The following is a 17,018-nucleotide window of genomic DNA, read 5'->3' on the forward strand; positions in this document are numbered from 1 at the left end:
TGTAAGTCCCCTCCCCATGGGCAGAATGGACTATCTGAGCAGCACTGCATCACTCCACCTTGCATAAAGGACTGCATGAGAAATTGTGTCATGGTAAAGCTTACCCTGCGGCCTCTGTTTCCTTTAGGGCCAGGACCTCCAACACCACCTCGCGCTCCAGAGGTGCCCTGTTTAGAGAACAGCATAAAAGTAGTTGTAGGCAGTATAAAGCAGAAATTTGCTATGCTGTAAGAAAATGAAGGAAAGGTACATAAGCTCAACGGTACCTTTGGCCCTGGGTATCCTGGGAAGCCTGTTTCTCCCTGTAATAACAGAAAAGTTTATTCTAATTTAGGGTTTCAAAAAAAAAATCTTGCTTCTGAAGACAGGTCCGAAACAAGTGTAAGAAAGAAAAGAAACAGTGAAGGGAAAAGTGAATGAAGCTGCAGACTCAGAACATTTGTATGATCAAGAGCGAATAAGTGGCAGCTGGTTTAAAAATCTGCTTGGTACTATACTGTTCATATCAAACAAGACTGAAATGACAGCGTGTGCGGTTATTTCTGAAGTTCCATAAGTATGCATGAGGCTTTCTAGACATGGGCTGCATGAAGACATGCTCCACTGGGGAGCTAACAGGCACACAACACACATGAAAGAGGAGGGGCTTGCCAGGCATCTTGCTGTGATTCAATAATCAGATGCACTAGAATAGATCCTTGTTCCTATGCGCAACCCCACTGACTTCAACTTGACACCCATAGGGCTCCTTGCGTGTGGATCCAATTGTAGGATGGAGGTCCTTGTTAGCTCCAAGGGTCGTTTTTTACAGTCCTTCATAATGTTAGACACACTGTGGATACACTTACTTTTTTGCCTGTAGTTCCTGGCCTGCCGACTCCATCTCGCCCATCTTCTCCCTAAAATCGGTAAAGATGAAAGCATTAATAGGTGTCACATGTACTGTACAATAGGCTTATTGGTGCAATGTAAGCTTCTCAAAAATACATTTAATCCAGAGACAAAACCCATAGAAGTCAATGGAAAGAGGCTTCTGAAACAGGAGCTTTTAGAATTAGTTACTTTAGAGAGAAGTAAAAAGCAAAGAGATAAAATGAAAAACATGCTTGGTGCATATGCACTCTGGATGAAATCTGGCCCTGTTGAAGTCCATGGGAATTTAGCTGTTGACTTCAATGGTGCCAGGATTTTACCCTGTTTGTTTGTTACATTTCTCAGAAGAAACCAGAAGTCTCTCTGAACCAGTACAGCGGATAGCTATTCTATTCCTAGAGGAACCAATCCAGCACTCAGTAAAAAGTCAATGGAAATTTTGTCCCTGCCTCAGTGTGGGAACAGGATTGGGCATGACTTCCCCGAGCTCACCAGTACTTATGTCCGTGCTAAACTTCACATATGTGTGTGCATGTTTGCAGGCTCAGCATTTGTATTTGTTCCTCCTTATTTTAGACTATCACCCATAGTCCCTCATATGGGCCAATCCTACATGGTATAAGGAAGGGCAGGTCCTATGAGATGACTCTTACAATTGATTTTGAGGACCACAGTATGTAGTAAGTTGAGAATCATAGGAACTATGGTGACTGCTAACGAGGGTGTCCATCTAGGCGCTGTGCAATGGGCCAGAAAGAACCTAGGTATCACTTAAGTGCAACAGGATAAATTTCACCCATAGCGATGATAACATTTCTTGCACTGGTCTATACACTCGTTCTTTCTCATTGTGAAGAATTCTTAGGTATTAAGAAGTAGAGAATATGAGAAAAAAAATCACCTAATAGTATCCCCACAGCTACTGTGAGAGTGATTGTCATTTAAAAAAAAATGTTCACACAAGAGTAAAGCTCTGATGTATATGTCTTCTTTCCATGTCACCATATCAGATATGAGGACCATAGAGAGGACAATAAGACTAAATTTTCTGCTTTGATGGAATTTTGCACATTTATACCAGAAGAGGGTTTAGCCCAGCATCCCTAAGATGTGACAATGCTTACCGTCTCGCCTCGTGGCCCAAGAACTCCACGCTGTCCTTTCGTTCCAGGATCACCAGGTTCACCCTGAAAAAGGGAGTATTCCTTTAAGCCCATATCTCTCCAATTATGTACTAGTTCTTTTCTACAAATCCATCTGTAATGATCCCTTACAAGCAGAAATGCATGGCCACTTTAATACAACTAAAAACGTGAGGCTATAACAGTAGCACTGTTTATTCTTTTGCCTCATCCAGTGATTTCAGAAACGTAAACCATGTGATACTGTAGGATTTGGCAGCTTCTCTATAAGTTCCACTGTTTGTCTTTTATGAGCATACCAACCATTAGGCCCAAAATCCAAAGGGCCAGATGTTCTGCTGATCAAACAACTCAGCAAAGTTACAACAGCAGAGTAGGCGGCCCAATGGCTATATACGAAGAGGGCATAACAGTGATAAGGTTCATGAGAAAAAGACAAGGTTGGACCAATTTCTGGTGTAAATCAGCAAAGTCAATGAAGCTACACCAATTTACACCAGCTGAGGATCTGGCCCAGAAAATTATTTATGAAATCAATTATTCAAAGTTTCAAACCATTTCAAAGCTGTTTTTATTTTAAAAAAAACCCAAAACCTGTGTCTTCTAGTTCAATGAAATAGGATTTCAGTGAAAGCACCCAGGGCTTAGCCTTTACCCTGCTTTGTTCCATGCTACACGAACTCTTGAAGATAATAAATGACAATTTTGCTCGAAGACGATAATTGCCGGTATGTTTAAAACCAAAAAAAAATCCCTCATATTCAGCAGCTTCTCATGATTATTTTAGATACTGGTGCTCAGTATTTTTCAGGCTGTACCTTTTGTCCCAGGGGACCGATCCTGCCCCGATCCCCAGGCGGACCGACAGCCCCACCACTGCCCTACAATTGAAAGAAAAGAGCTGAAGTTTGGCAGCATGTCAAGAAAGCTCAGTAAATTGAAACTAGATGTTTATTAATAATGCGTGCACATGTGTGCGGGTGTGTATGTGTATGTGTGTGTCAGCCACAACAAACAATGAAGAGATTTTACCCGACAGTGGAAATCACCTATTAGCTATTAAGACTGAGATCCATCAAAGTGGCTTAGCGGTTCAGATGCCCAACTCTCACTGATTATAATGGGAACTGAGTGGAAAAATAGAGTCAGTGGCATGGTTAATATCAATCTACACTGTCTGTAGTCTAAATAAGTTTTAATTCCTCAGTAACTCTTCCTGCCTTAAAGACTGAGTCACCATGGCCATAAACTGGAGGCCAGGAGCCAAATACTCCAACCACTGGGCCGCCTGGGCCTCCATCTCCCTATTACCAGGAGTTTGCCTGAGAAAAGATTGGAACCTGGTCAGGATGTGATCTGATAAATTTAAAACTTGTATTCATGTTTAAACCAGTAGTTCAGGGAATATTACCATGAGATGCAAATAGAATTATTTTTGCAAGGTATGTGAGGCTGGGGAGAGAAGCAAATAATGGGCTTCCAAAATCCCACTGTAGTCAATGGAAAGATTCTCATTGATTTCACTTAAATCAAGCCCAGTAAGCTGCTTCTTGTCTCTCAGAATGAGAAAAACCAGAAAGATTTACCCTGGGGCCGGGAATGCCTTGCTCTCCTCTTAGACCTGGAGCTCCAAGCTGACCAGGGGGACCCTGCATATGAAAAAAATAAATGCTATATTGGGTATAAAAGATTAAAGGATGAAGATAACACTGTTAAAATGAGACTGTAAGGGAGAACAAGAAAAGCTACAAGACCAAGAGAGAATTTTAAAACCAATGGACCAGTTTGTCTGTTTCATGATGTGACTAACACACCAGGAATTTAATGAGTGACTCATGGAGCGGGGCAGTTGGGCCCCTAGTCAGCCGTAGTGCAATCCACAGATCAAAATCCGGCATCAGCTGGCTGTAATATTAAAAAATAGTTACAAAAAAGGTCTCAAAGATGTTTACATGGAACCATACAAGGTGAAGCATATCTCAGTAGCAAGGTAAAGGTAGCAAAGAAAAACATTTTTATTCTTTTCAGAAATGGCCTGTGAACCATACTAACCTGTGGTCCTCTTGTTCCCTGTTCTCCTGCGGTTCCTTGTTGACCTGGCGAACCTTTGGCACCCTTAAAATACAGTACAATATGATGGAGATTAGAAGGGACAGGTATGGACTCACAAACAATGTCCAGTGAGTCACAACCACCCTCCCTCTATTCATGGCTGGAGGAGAGGGGAGTTATAATTTTTTTCTCTTGTAACACAAGGTTACAGTTGAGAATCACTGATGAAGGGTCATTCCAGCTCTTGTTAGCTTGTCTTCTTCTTTAGGAAAAACAATGGGTCTGATCACAGTGTATATTAAGGCCCCTTTACACCACTCTGGCAATGTAAAGAGGCCTTTGTATAAATGGGAATCAGGCACAATGAAAATGAACCCTTTAGAGCCGGTAAAGCATGTGCAAAAGCAAAGGCATATCTTGCAGACCTTACTTCGGTAAACCTTGCAATGAAAGCATTGGGGTAAGGACTCCAGGAGGGGGTTCCTTGCTTTGCACAGCGTGGTACAATAGGACAATTGATTCATAGATCCAAGGCCAGAAGGGACCATTATTGCCTCTGGTCTGACCTCCTATATTACACAGGCTAGAGAATGTCACCCAGTTACCCCAGTTATGATAAATAGTTGTCACGTTATCATTGAAATATCTGAACCCTCTGAATGCCCATTCACTTCAAATGGAGTTGAGAGTACTTTCTGTTTCTCAGGAGGGGCTCAGCACCTTCTAGGATGGAGGACACAACACGGGGCAGTACAGACCCAAACAATGAAGACATGAATTTGCTATAAACATGGTCATGTGCTAAATAACTAACTGCACTGCCTTCTTATTACACACTGGAGATCAGGAACCCAGGTCACTATATTTCTGATTCCCAACACTTTATTTTTTTCCTCCATTAAAAGTAGTCAACCTCCTTTTGAAAAAAGCAAAATACCGAAAAGTACCCAGCCTGGATTCAGAGAAGCAGGAAAGTAGAACGTCCAGGAAGAGAGTTGCAGAATCAAGACCCCTGTGAGTATTCAATAGTAAATAGTAAAATCTGAGCTCCGTTACTTAACTATGATCGGATACATGTGTCACCTGAACTTGTTTCTGTTTTATGGTTGGTTGAATGTAATGGTGAGATTCAGGTTTCCTATATGAATACTCAGGCTGAGAAATACAACCTTTTATTTTCCCAGATATTCACTTAAAATTTGTTTCTATCCTGCTAACAAATGTATTCACAATAGTAACAAACACGAACAGGGACGAGACCCTGGAGCTGAAATCAATTCCATTCTTCTCTTCAAGCAGCTAATCATAGGAAATTTTGTCAAGTATTCTCAGCTCTTCTTTTCCTCAAATCTTTCACTTCCGACTGTCTCAGTGTTTTCCTTTACTTTACTTTCAGAACTCATGACCAGAGGGTAAATAAACCTTGCGGGTTTCTTTCCTGCTCTATTTAATATGTGATTGCTCCTTGGCCCCTACTCGTCGTGTCACGAAGAACAGGAATTACTGATGACTGTGCAGACAGAGAGAGTAGAGTCTAATTTCACAACAGCAACAGGACAGGTGGAAGCTGAGAAATGTGAGGAAGGAGGTAAATTTGGAGGAGATGAGGAAGAAAAGGAGAAACGAAATCCAAATCTGCTGTCAGCACTGTGCAAGTCACTTGCAACTCTCTGTCTGGAACGCATCAACTCTGCAACACTTACGTGGTCTGCAGCGCAAAGAAACTGCCTGTGATACATTGCCAAGTTTTATAGTTACCACACAACACTCTGAGCACTTACTTTGGGTCCTGGGGGCCCCCTTCTTCCAAAAGCACCCTGTGAATCAATAAATCACAACAAAACATATTAATGCAAAGCAACTGAATCTAATACTCAGAGCTTGTCCTTTTCGGATTCCTTTAGCCATGTGCTTATGTACGCAGCATAGAAGCAACATCCCAGAGCAACAGAGAAAAGAGTCTCCAACAGACTCTGTCTTGCCAACTGAAATAGCAATGATGTCTTTTTTTGCCCTTGAAAAATGAAGGGCCTATTCTGCTGTTTTTCACATTGTGTAAATCAGGTGTGACTCCAGAGACATCAACAGAGATACCCCCAAGAGATCAGAGTCTGACCGTAAAACGCTATGAAAAGTATTAAAACAAGACCTTTTCCTCTTGAGGTTTTCTTTTAATTCCTTCTTAGAGTTGTAAGGAAAATATGAGGTAAGGCTAGGATGACCAGACATCCTGATATTATCTGGACTCTCCCAATATTAGGGGTTTTGTCTTATATACACAATTATACCCATGCACCTCCAGAAAAAAAAGTGTCCTGATTTTTCACACTTGCTATCTGGTCACCCTAGGTAAGGCACAGAATGAAGAAAGTTCTTTCTGTGAACAAGGTTCCTCATATTTTCCAGATCTCTTGGGGACAGATCCTTGGCTGGTGTAAATGAACTGGATTTACCACAGTTGAGGATCTGGCCCTAAATATTGCCAACTGTCTCACCTGCAAAGAAAATACCTAAAATACACACTGAAGATGAACACATACTAGGGCGACCAGATAGCAAGTGTGAAAAATCAGGAAGGGGGTGGGGAGTAATAGACTCCTATATAAGACAAAGCCCCGAATACTGGGACTGTATTTACAAAACTGAGACATCTGGTCACCCTAACCATAGCAGGTGGCCTGGGGAACTATAGCAGACCCTAGATCAAATGAGTCTGAGTGCCCCTTAGTTACACTTTCAAGGTTCAGTTTTGATATCAAACATACAGATAAGCATGCCCATGCATCTTGAAAACTCCACTAAAGCATCTAAAGAGCGGTTGCAATTTTCTGAAGAGAGGCACAAATGCGCATTGTGATTAGAATAGAGCCCACAGTCTACAGAGAACTGTGCTGATTCTGTGACCCAAGACATCCATTTAAAAAAGGAATTGATTGGTGTTAACATGAGCCATGTCAAATATTCCAGGTGCTCTTATGCAAATTACTAGCTAATACGATCATCCCAAAGCAATAACTGTCTTTCAGTTCTGTCATGCTAAATTGGGAGCAGGATGGAGCTGTGAATATGGTGAGAGATTTAATTTTAATCTGCTCTCAAATTGATTTTACATTGGTATAGGTCCCAAATCTGATCTAGACTGTAAGCGTGAGCAGAATCAGGCCTTCGTTTTGGGGGCTGCATGGCATATTCTGCACTTCATCTCCACTCAGTGGTGACACCATTCAGTCTGACATACATGCGGTAGATCCAAGACACTCCCAAGTGATGCTTGTCACGTTGATTTTGTTTCAAAATTAGGTCATGATTTTTTGTTCTAACTGATAGGTAAAATTTTACATCTCTTTGCAGGTTGACTATAAAAAGTTGAGAGAGGCCTAATCCGCAATTTGGCTATTCAGCTTGCCCAAAATTTGGGATGTTCAGAATGGTGGTTTTGGATCCAATAAAAATGCAAGCCTAATTCTGTAAAATAACGGCACTGTTTAAATATTATGGCTAAGACCCGTCCAAACAAATGAAAAAGTGTATGTTTAAATCCTGAAATCTCTACTCAGCCCTTCCTCAGGCAAAATTCCCATTGAGTTGGAAGGCTGGGAGTTTTGATTCAAAAAGGACAGAAAAGACAGCATGATTAAGCAGCACTAATTTCACTGATAGGCCAGTGTCTTTCATTTAGGCTCTATTGGACTTTTAATTGACCCTTAAAGATCCTTTTCATAGCACCAGATACTTCTTTGAGGAGGAGGAGGTGTCTACAATACCAGGATAACTAAGGATACTCACATTATTTCCAACTCCACCAGCAGAACCCACCGGCCCCTCTGATCCAGGTTCTCCCTAAAATAAATGAAAGATGGAGATGAGAGTCCTGAGATTAATCAGCAAGCAAAAGACAGTTTAGCTTTCAAAAATTAAACATTCATACCAACTATATTAGTGACTGATCCAAAGTCCAATGAGGTTGATGGAAAATCTTTCCATTGACTTGAGTGGGCTTTGGATCAGGCCCTTGATACACATCTTAGACTGTGTTTATACTGACGGAGGCAAATTTGCCGCCGCCAGATTGATCTTTCTGGATCGATTGAGCGGTCAGTTTAGACCCACTCAATTGATCAGGAAGTCAACTGAGTAAATCCACTCCCTCAAGAAGCGCAGCGCAGTAGAGACAGTGCGCAGAAGGGAAGCAGAGCAGTCGACGTGAGTTACGCAAACTACTCTGCACAGTTTGCATAACTCCCGTCGACTGCCGCCAAATCGCAAGTAAGTGTAAACCAGCCCTGAGTGTCAGTCGACCTCAGAATTTCCCATTCTGCAGGAAATTCCAACATTTCTAAATATTTTTTTGTAATTTCTTGTTAAACACAATTTTAAAAAAATCATTTCAGGTTAATTGAAGCATTCCATATGGATAAAAATCAGAATGTTTCATTCCATTCTTGAGTTTTAAAATATTGATATTATAAATTATAATGTATATGATATATATTATCTTATAATTCATTTTTATTAATTTATATTCCAATGCATAAGAATCTAAAATAAGTAACACATTTCTAAATGAAGAGTAGTATCAACGTGAAATTGCAAGACTCTGCTCCAATAAGGCTTCATTTCAATTTTTTTTAAATCAAATTTACTAAAAATGACATGTTCCACAGAAAGTTTCAATTTGAACAAAATACCATTTTCCAATGGAAAAATACACCCTCTGAAAAATTTTGACCAGCTATCCTATATCTAAACATTGTTTGCAATGCCCTTTTTTCTTGCTTTATTTGTTCTGTCACACTTTAAAAAAAATCTCAATACTTTACCATTGGTCCGATTTCACCCTTTGAACCTCTGGGTCCTCGCTGTGTGTTATCAATGCCTGCCTCGCCCTGAAAGCAGCAGAAGCAATGAAAAGCACTTGTGTAAGTGGGATACTGAGGCAGACATCATATGCTATAAAATACTCCACTGTACTTCAGCATCCACGTTTCATTTTTAAAAATAAATTGTATACACTATGTCAGGGGAAAGGATTTCATATAATGAAACAACGTTTTCAATAAGCAAATAAATGGCGAGTTTAACTTAAGTCAATATAAAGAGGCAGGTGCTAGCCACATGTTGATCCCACCCTGGCAGCAACTGTATTGGGGCTTTCCTTATTATACAGTAACTTACATAATAGGTATGATTCAGTACAATAGAGCCTTGATAGTGCAACTACTTTACCATCTTCGCAGTATGTCTAGGGCCTGGAAAGCTGTATGTGTCTATTTAGACGACTCTTCTCGTTAGCCATATAATATAGCCTGGCTCATGTTTCACTCTGATTTGCTTATTGTGTCTTAGACTCAGATTTTTAGACCGTACCTTTGGGTTTCAAAACAGGAGTGTTTCTCACATTTAATTACGAGGCAACCTGTATAACTAAAACATTTACTTGCACCACTCATTGAGCAGCTATCCTTGGTATGTTCAATGGGTCACCTTCTGGCAGGCATCTGGAAATAGGCATATTACTGACATATATTTGGCAACGGCAATTTAAGATGTGCCTCTACTCTGGAAGTGGGGGAGCTGCACAGAGAGATCTTGTTCAATCTGATCCTACTTTGGGCCTCATTGTACATTCCTCACACAGCCGGGGCAGATCCTCCACAGGTGACTTCAGTGGGCTACAAGGCACTCAAGCATGTCAGGGACCTAGCCCCCAGTCAGCTGGCGTTTTGGGTGCAACAGGAATGCTGGTGAAGAGAAGAACTAATCCATGCCGAAGGTGTAGTGCAGGGCCTAGCAGGAGTAAATCCTTACGAAGTTTAAAGTATAGTTACCGGGTCACCTCGAAGTCCTCGGTCACCTCGTTCTCCTCTGACTCCTTTAGCTCCTTTGTCGCCCTTTCAGGAGATAGGCAGAAAATTAGAAACACTGCAGAAAGGGTTCACGCACCTGCATACGTGGGGTAGTGGGATTCCCCCAGTCCACAGCAATCCCACTTTGCTCTCTCAGGCGAAATTCCCCATATGGGTGATGTGCAGAATGCAGAACCAAACTGAGTCTGGGGAATTTCACTCATGGAATAAAACTGAGCGCTGCCGGTGAGAGTCACTTCAGCTCTGGATTTGCCCACTGCTATTGGTATGGTGCAAATCCTAATGAATTAAAAAGTATTCAGCCGCTCATAAGAAGGGAGCATAATGGCTTTGATCCACGGCAATACACCCAGGAGTCCTGCTGCTGCTGTTGCTGGTCCTGGGAGGATCTCCCCAGTGTAGGAGGGTCCCTTGCTGCTGTACAGCTGGTATAATGGCTCCTATGGTCTCCAACTGCCTGCTGAGATAAGGGGTGCGGCCAGGGATTCCTCTGCCCCAGTAATCCCTAGCTGGTACAACAAACCCATGAGAATACAGGGAGCTGATGTAATTTAGAGCAGCCTTCAGGCTGCTCTTATACCATGGGACCAGACTGTTGCACCACCAGCCCAGGAGCAGAAGAGTGGGAAAGTGGCTTAAATCAACCCCCTCCCAAGTTGTGCGGTCTTCCCTCAAACCTAGCCAAGGATTGGGGTCATTGAGTGTAATCATTCTGGAGCAACGAATATAATAATACATACCCTTCTGCCGGCGTCTCCCCGCTCCCCAGAAGAGCCTGGAAGGCCTCTATCCCCCTGTGAAAGACAAACGCGTTAGCAGAATTTCTGCTGTTTTAGGGAATAGTACCCAAGGCAGCTCATTAAGAGAAAGCTAATTAAGATTACTTACTTCTTCTCCATCTATGCCATCCAGGCCGATTTCTCCCAGTTCACCCTGCAGAATAAAAGAAGCATGGTGCAAATGATTAAATGCACACATAGGTAGAGGGGGGGAAATATTTCACACACACACACACACACACACTCTGTCATTGTTGTGGGATGTGTAAAACATTCACGTACCTTTTCTCCTGGGAATCCACGGAAGCCCTAAAGATAACAGAAAGTAGACAGTTACTCTCCCTGAGAGACTTCCCACTGAGGTCTGCGAATGGGGAGAGATGGGGCAGACCAACTAGGGTCCAAAACCTCCACCATTCAAAATGAGAAGGGGAGGCTGCGGCAAGGTTACATGCATCCCTATAGTCGTTCAGCTGACATCAATGGGAGCTGAACTGTGCTCTAAGTCAGAGGTTCTCAAACTGGGGGGGCGGGCCCCACTGGGGGGGCACGGAATGTATTCTGGGTGGAGGGCATGAGAAGATTTGGGGGGAAAACTTACTGTGCACATTTTACCCCCAGCAATGTATAATTAGCAAAGCTGATTCCTCCAGACCGATCAGGTCCTCAGAGGGCGCTGTGCATTTTGAGATTTCAGCTAAGCTTGCACCACATTATACAAAACTGTTGCTACCTGAACATTAATCCATTCACCATGAAGTAGTGTGCACACTTAATGATAAGCACGGACCACAATCACAGTTTTGCTTTTGCTCTTATGATGATGAATCATTGGCTCAACGCAACAGAAAAAAAAACCAAGTAAAAAACGAAGACAAAACTGATTCAAATGAAGCACCGCTGCTATATATATCGGTATATGCACTTGTGTAGCAGGAGTGGGTGGGCATAAAGTACTACAGACACAAGGAAGGGAGGCGCAGTCAAATACTTTTGAGAACCACTGCTCTAAGTCAGTAGATAAGCATGAAGAGTTTGGAAAAATCTATTTTGGGAGCCAGCAGTTCTATTGATTCAAACAACTGTTTTTGAAGGAACACTTCCAAGTGTGGATTGAGCCATTCCTGAAGGACAGACTGAGCTGTTAGTGCCTCTAAGTAAGGGGCAACATGTAGCTAGCTGAAGGAATTTTACAACCCTCTCTAGCTGCAGCCTTTGACAGAGTTCCCCCTTGCACCAGGCCACTCCCCTGCCCAGCCAGGAGTGATGGTGGGGGAGATCCAAGGCTCCACCCACTTTCTGACCCCTCCCCTACACACTCAATCAACGCCAGGAGTATCTGTAGACTGGGGTCTGCAATCCGCACTAGACCCAAGACCTGGGTAGGTCTTAGCCTACCCGGGATTTTGGAATGAGGCTTTTACTGCCCTTTATTACCTTATTTGCCTGAGTAAGACAAAGGCACAATCTAGCCCATGAAGTTGCTTCAGAGATTGTGCACTCTTCCCTGTTCCCGTGATGCATCACAAAGTAATGTGCATTTTAGCCAGTGGCCTAAAAAAATAGTTTGCTCCTTAAACAAATCCCCTTCTACTCAGTCTAATTATGCCTCATCACTTTTCTGAGTCGCAATAAATCTATATCCAAGAGACGTTCCAGACTCTATATCTTTCTGAAAGATATGTTCTAGTTCAACCACAAGATATGGGTGTGATGCAGGAAACCCTGGGAGAAATTCTCTGGCATGTGTTATGTAGACGTCAGACTAGATGGGCAGAATGGTCCTTTCTTTATAATAAATCTTTATAATAAAAATGTATTATTGGGGAAATAGCAAATCTCCCCAAGTTTTTCCTTTTCTGGTCCCCTTTTTTGAGCCATTATTGAATACATCCATTTAAAATGGTAGTCATCTTCTCATTTTGCTCTATTTCTCGCAATTACAGGTTCCCGCCCACACACAATCCCAGTCCTGAGCCAAGATTCACACATGGTGATGGTGTCAAGAAAACCAAAGTCCTTTCTCCCCTCTGGTCCAGCTGCAAAGGCTCCCAACGATAATATTATCTTGTCTGCAGACTGCGTTTATGTGATATTGGTTTTAAGCACTTTGCATGGTATTGTTCCTTCACATTACAATGCAATGAGAAACTGATGCTGTGACGTATGTTGAAGGCACCATATTTCTGCCAGGCTGTTTTAGGAAAATAGCTCTTTCCTAATTTTACAGAAGAACCTTAGCTTCTGTAAAACAGCTGCAATGGATCTACACTGGTTGACATCCACTTAGGATCTGGTTGTGTTCTCTAGAGGTTCATTAAAAACATACCTTAGTTCCTCTCTGACCAGGACAACCTTGGAATCCTTGAGTTCCATTGACACCTGGTGGACCCCGTTCACCCTGTTGTAAGAATGGAGCCATTAGTAATTGTCTACGAAACAGCATGCTCCATCCAACCTTGTCTATCTACATGTCTGGATCGTGGTTTTACTGGACTAGAAACTGAAAATGTATATAAGGGCTCTGCATGTTTACATGATAAAATGTAAGAGTACTTTCCAAAGATCAGCAACTGACGGGGCAGGCAGCTGCAGTGTGAGTTTTCTCACAGCATGCTGCCAGTGACCTTTGTCATGACGTGGGGGCCAACTCTAGTCTTTGGAAGCAATTGAAAAGTATCTTCTTTCCAAACTGTCTCTCGCCTCTCAAAGACCCAATTGTTTTATGAGGTTCTCTTAGAATAAAATGCATTCTGGATGGGGCTATAATGAGATCTGTTCTTAACTATTCATACACAGTTCCCATGACACATAGAAGCCAAATTCTGCATTCAGATAGTATCTATTGTGTTGCTGGACAGATGAGAAAAACCAGCCACTTGGCCTCCATCTCACCATCTGGTGCTATGCACCACGGGGTGTTTGTTTCTTAGTTTTTGGTAAAGTAACTGTTCAGAGGAGATGATTTTAATAAGAAATGTAAATCATGGGATTCATTGTCTTCACCATCACTGTTACTGTCTGATATCCCAAATGTTGGGCTGGAAAGGGCAACACAATCACTCCACATTTCTTTTCATCAATATCGATTTCTTTGGGTGTTCCCTATATACACATAGGCTGGGTGCTTGCTCTGTTTACTTGGCTTTCTATGTAACTCAGATACAGTCAAAGCTGTTCTGGACCAGATCGGTACTTTACAACCTGCCCTGCATAAGGTGTGGTGAATTGGTGAACCATCTCAGAAGCAGCCCACAGAGTGAGAGGCAAACCTTCCCCAGCTTACCCATTGCTCCAAGGGGTAGTACACTTCCTGATGCTTTTCACTCCCCACTGAGAGTCAGGCCAGCTACTCTGGCCAGCAACTAGTAGGGGTTGGAACCAGGGCTCACCCTGCTCCCTGCCTGGCCCACCCCCTTGTTCGCAGGAGGGACTGTTGGTCAGAAAATCCCAGCTCCCCACCACCTCCACAGCCAGAAACAATCTGAGCAATGATGAGCAACCCTTCATTCCCCTATGATGCAATATAGCTTTAGACCATTACTTACTGGTCCGCCTTCATCACCCGGATAGCCTCTGTAGCCGTTCTCGCCCGAAATACCCTAAAAACAAACGCAGATAAGTTCATTTTTCACATAACATCTGAGTTTTACTTTCAATAATCTGTCCTCTCTCTTTAAACCCCTGTTCAAAATACCCCTGGATTTAATACTGAGCAGATGTGCATGTCATATAACCTAAAAGTAAACTATTTAAATTGAATAATCTGATTACAACTTCCACAAACCATCTAGCTGCGTGAATAGCTCGTCGATGTAACCACATATTTTCTATTTCTATGAGCCTCCATTTTCCCTACACTCTCCCATCTGATTGCTCCACCTGCTTCTTGTGTGTTGTCTTAAATTAGATGATAAATTGTTAGGGGTAGGCTCTGTCTCTTACTATGTTTTTGTATACTACCTAGCACAATCAGTAATGGTATTCATTCAGAATTTCTTATTACAGTTCCATCTGGAGTCTCCAGTCAGGCTCAGAACCTATGTAACATGAAGCCCTGCAGTTTCATTAGTGTTGCTTTAAATTATTGTCTCTAAAATTCAACCCTCCCGATGCAGCGTAATTTTAAAACAAGCCAATCTTTTTTTCTAAAGCACAATTTTACAGTTCAAAACCTTTTTAATAAAAAGTGCCTTTAAAATAATAACGTGGTAACTAGTTTCTTCTCAGGTGGGAATGCAGGATGCTGGAGTGAGTGAATGCTACGTTTATATTTCTTTATTAAGGGAAAAGTCTGAAAACTGGAGATGATTTCTGTGAAAGGGACCTGAGCTCGGTTATTATGAAACTAGGTGCAGCAACATACTTTTGGTCCAATGGTACCCGGCACTCCTCTATCTCCCCGCTGTCCGGAACACTTGCATGGTACTTTGCAGCATGCTTTTTCAGCAACATTGTCCTATAATGAAAGAATCTGGTTAAAAACTCAGCAAGGACATGAACTCCCTAAGCAACGTTCATCTGGCTGCCTGATGTGTACGTATGCAGGAAGAGTAATTTAGTAGATTAAGGGGCTCAGGCTTATCCGCCAATCCTGCAATGAGCTCTGCAATTAATAGAGTTCAGGCTCTATTCATGCTGAGCAAGGTTTCATTAAGAACATAAGAACGACATATTGGGTCAGACCAATGGTCCATCTAGCCCAGCATCCTGTCTTTGGACAGTGGCCAGCGCCAGATGCTTCCAAGGGAAGGAATAGAACACAATCATCAAGTGATCCATCTCATCAGCCATTCCCAGCCTCTGGCAAACAGCAGTCCCTGCCCATCCTGGCTAGTAGCCACTGATGGACCTATCCTCCAGGAACTCATCTAATTCTTTTTTGAACCCCATTATAGTCTTGGCCTTCACAACATCCTGTGGCAAGGAGTTCCACAGGTTGACTGTGCGTTGTGTGAAGAAATTGCATTGCAGGGTAAGGACCTAGATATTAGTGGATTTGATACGGAAACAGAGCCAGGCAAGGATGGAGAAAAAATATTCACAAGGATGTTATCCACTTTTAAATGGAATTTTGCCTCCATTATATGTGCAACCTTTTCTGTTTCCTTTTCACAAACATCCATGCAAGCAAAGATGTGTTTTTACAAATGTTCATGGAAAGTGAAAGCCAGGCTCCTAGATGAGATTCAAGCAAACTCCTTTTCAGGCAGAAGTGGAAGTCTAGATCACATAATCAGGGAATAGAGGATTTCAGTTCACCCCAGTGCAGAGGTGAGTGAGAGTGGAATGGTGCGCTGGCCTTGGTATGCCGCAGTTTCACCCAGAAACAATGCCCATGTGATTTTAGGTGACCAATCCCTGTGCTGAAATGTCAAATCATGGACACGGATTACTCCAAAGACTCCTCACGGCAAGCAACCTGCAGGCATTCCGCAGGCTGAAAGTCATTTGTCCAAAACAATTTCATAGAGCGAACAAATCAATAAAAGGTAGTCTGGTTTTGGATAGTTCACTAAAAGGAAACCGATAACTAAATTCACCAGATAAATTTCAGAGGGGTAGCAGTGTTAGTCTGTATACAGCAAAAACAATGAGAGTCCTGTAGCACCTTAAAGACTAACAAATTTCTATGGGCATAAGCTTTCGTGGGCTGCAGCCCACCTCGTCAGATGCACGAAAGCTTATGCCCGCAGAAATGTATTAGTCTTTAAGGTGCCACAGGACTCTTGTTGTTTTTACCAGATAAATTGTTTGTCACAAAGGTCTCACCTATCTCTTCTCAGCATTTTAGTAGGAAAATTCATTCAAAGTGAATTGTACAGAGGTAGACTGAAAACTAGCTCAAATACACAAGCCAAAGGGTAAGTTAAATGGCTATGTAGTGATCTGGGGCAGAAGAAGTGTCCAGTGGAAGTATCACAGGTGAAATCTGGTCTTATTTAACATTTTAATTAATGATCTGGAAGAGGCAAGTAATAAAACTGGCAGCAGATACTAAAGTGGGAGCAGCTGCAAATGCCAACGAAGATAGAAAAGTATCGCAAAGAGTCCCTAGAGAGATTACATACATGGGTGTACAATAATAAAATTGCAAGCTAGTTCGTGATCAGAAAATAGTACTGAAAGTCAGCTAGCCACGCAGAGGAAGGAACCAAGAAAGCAGCACTGCTAAAGAGATTTAATGGTGACACGGAATGAGAGCAAAGTAGCCACGAGTTTGTAGTGCCATAAGGCACCAAGAAAGACCAATGCAAACTGCATAAACAGAGGCCTAACTTCTCGGAACAGGGAAATAATAGTCC

The 17,018-nt window shown here is 42.3% G+C and overlaps 1 protein-coding gene across 1 annotated transcript in view; it reads right to left on the bottom strand.

The window, feature by feature from the left end:
• COL6A3 (collagen type VI alpha 3 chain) overlaps positions 1-17,018 on the bottom strand; it is a 103,277-nt gene that overhangs the window by 33,300 nt on the left and 52,959 nt on the right. Inside the window, exons 15-31 of the mRNA XM_067548661.1 lie at positions 15,080-15,172; positions 14,262-14,315; positions 13,043-13,114; positions 10,996-11,022; positions 10,823-10,867; positions 10,675-10,728; positions 9,896-9,958; positions 8,888-8,953; positions 7,854-7,907; positions 5,849-5,884; positions 4,068-4,130; positions 3,602-3,664; positions 2,834-2,896; positions 1,998-2,060; positions 849-899; positions 267-302; positions 105-167 (exon numbers count right to left, since the gene is read on the bottom strand). Coding sequence (XP_067404762.1) covers positions 105-167; positions 267-302; positions 849-899; positions 1,998-2,060; positions 2,834-2,896; positions 3,602-3,664; positions 4,068-4,130; positions 5,849-5,884; positions 7,854-7,907; positions 8,888-8,953; positions 9,896-9,958; positions 10,675-10,728; positions 10,823-10,867; positions 10,996-11,022; positions 13,043-13,114; positions 14,262-14,315; positions 15,080-15,172 — 966 coding nt within the window. The remainder of the gene's footprint in view (positions 1-104; positions 168-266; positions 303-848; positions 900-1,997; positions 2,061-2,833; positions 2,897-3,601; positions 3,665-4,067; positions 4,131-5,848; positions 5,885-7,853; positions 7,908-8,887; positions 8,954-9,895; positions 9,959-10,674; positions 10,729-10,822; positions 10,868-10,995; positions 11,023-13,042; positions 13,115-14,261; positions 14,316-15,079; positions 15,173-17,018) is intronic.

This window comes from Emydura macquarii, unplaced genomic scaffold (genome assembly GCF_026122565.2).
Source record: "Emydura macquarii macquarii isolate MOO-44397 ecotype Brisbane River unplaced genomic scaffold, CSIRO-AGI_Emac_v2 contig_1253, whole genome shotgun sequence".
In the NCBI taxonomy this organism is placed as follows: Eukaryota; Metazoa; Chordata; order Testudines; family Chelidae; genus Emydura; species Emydura macquarii.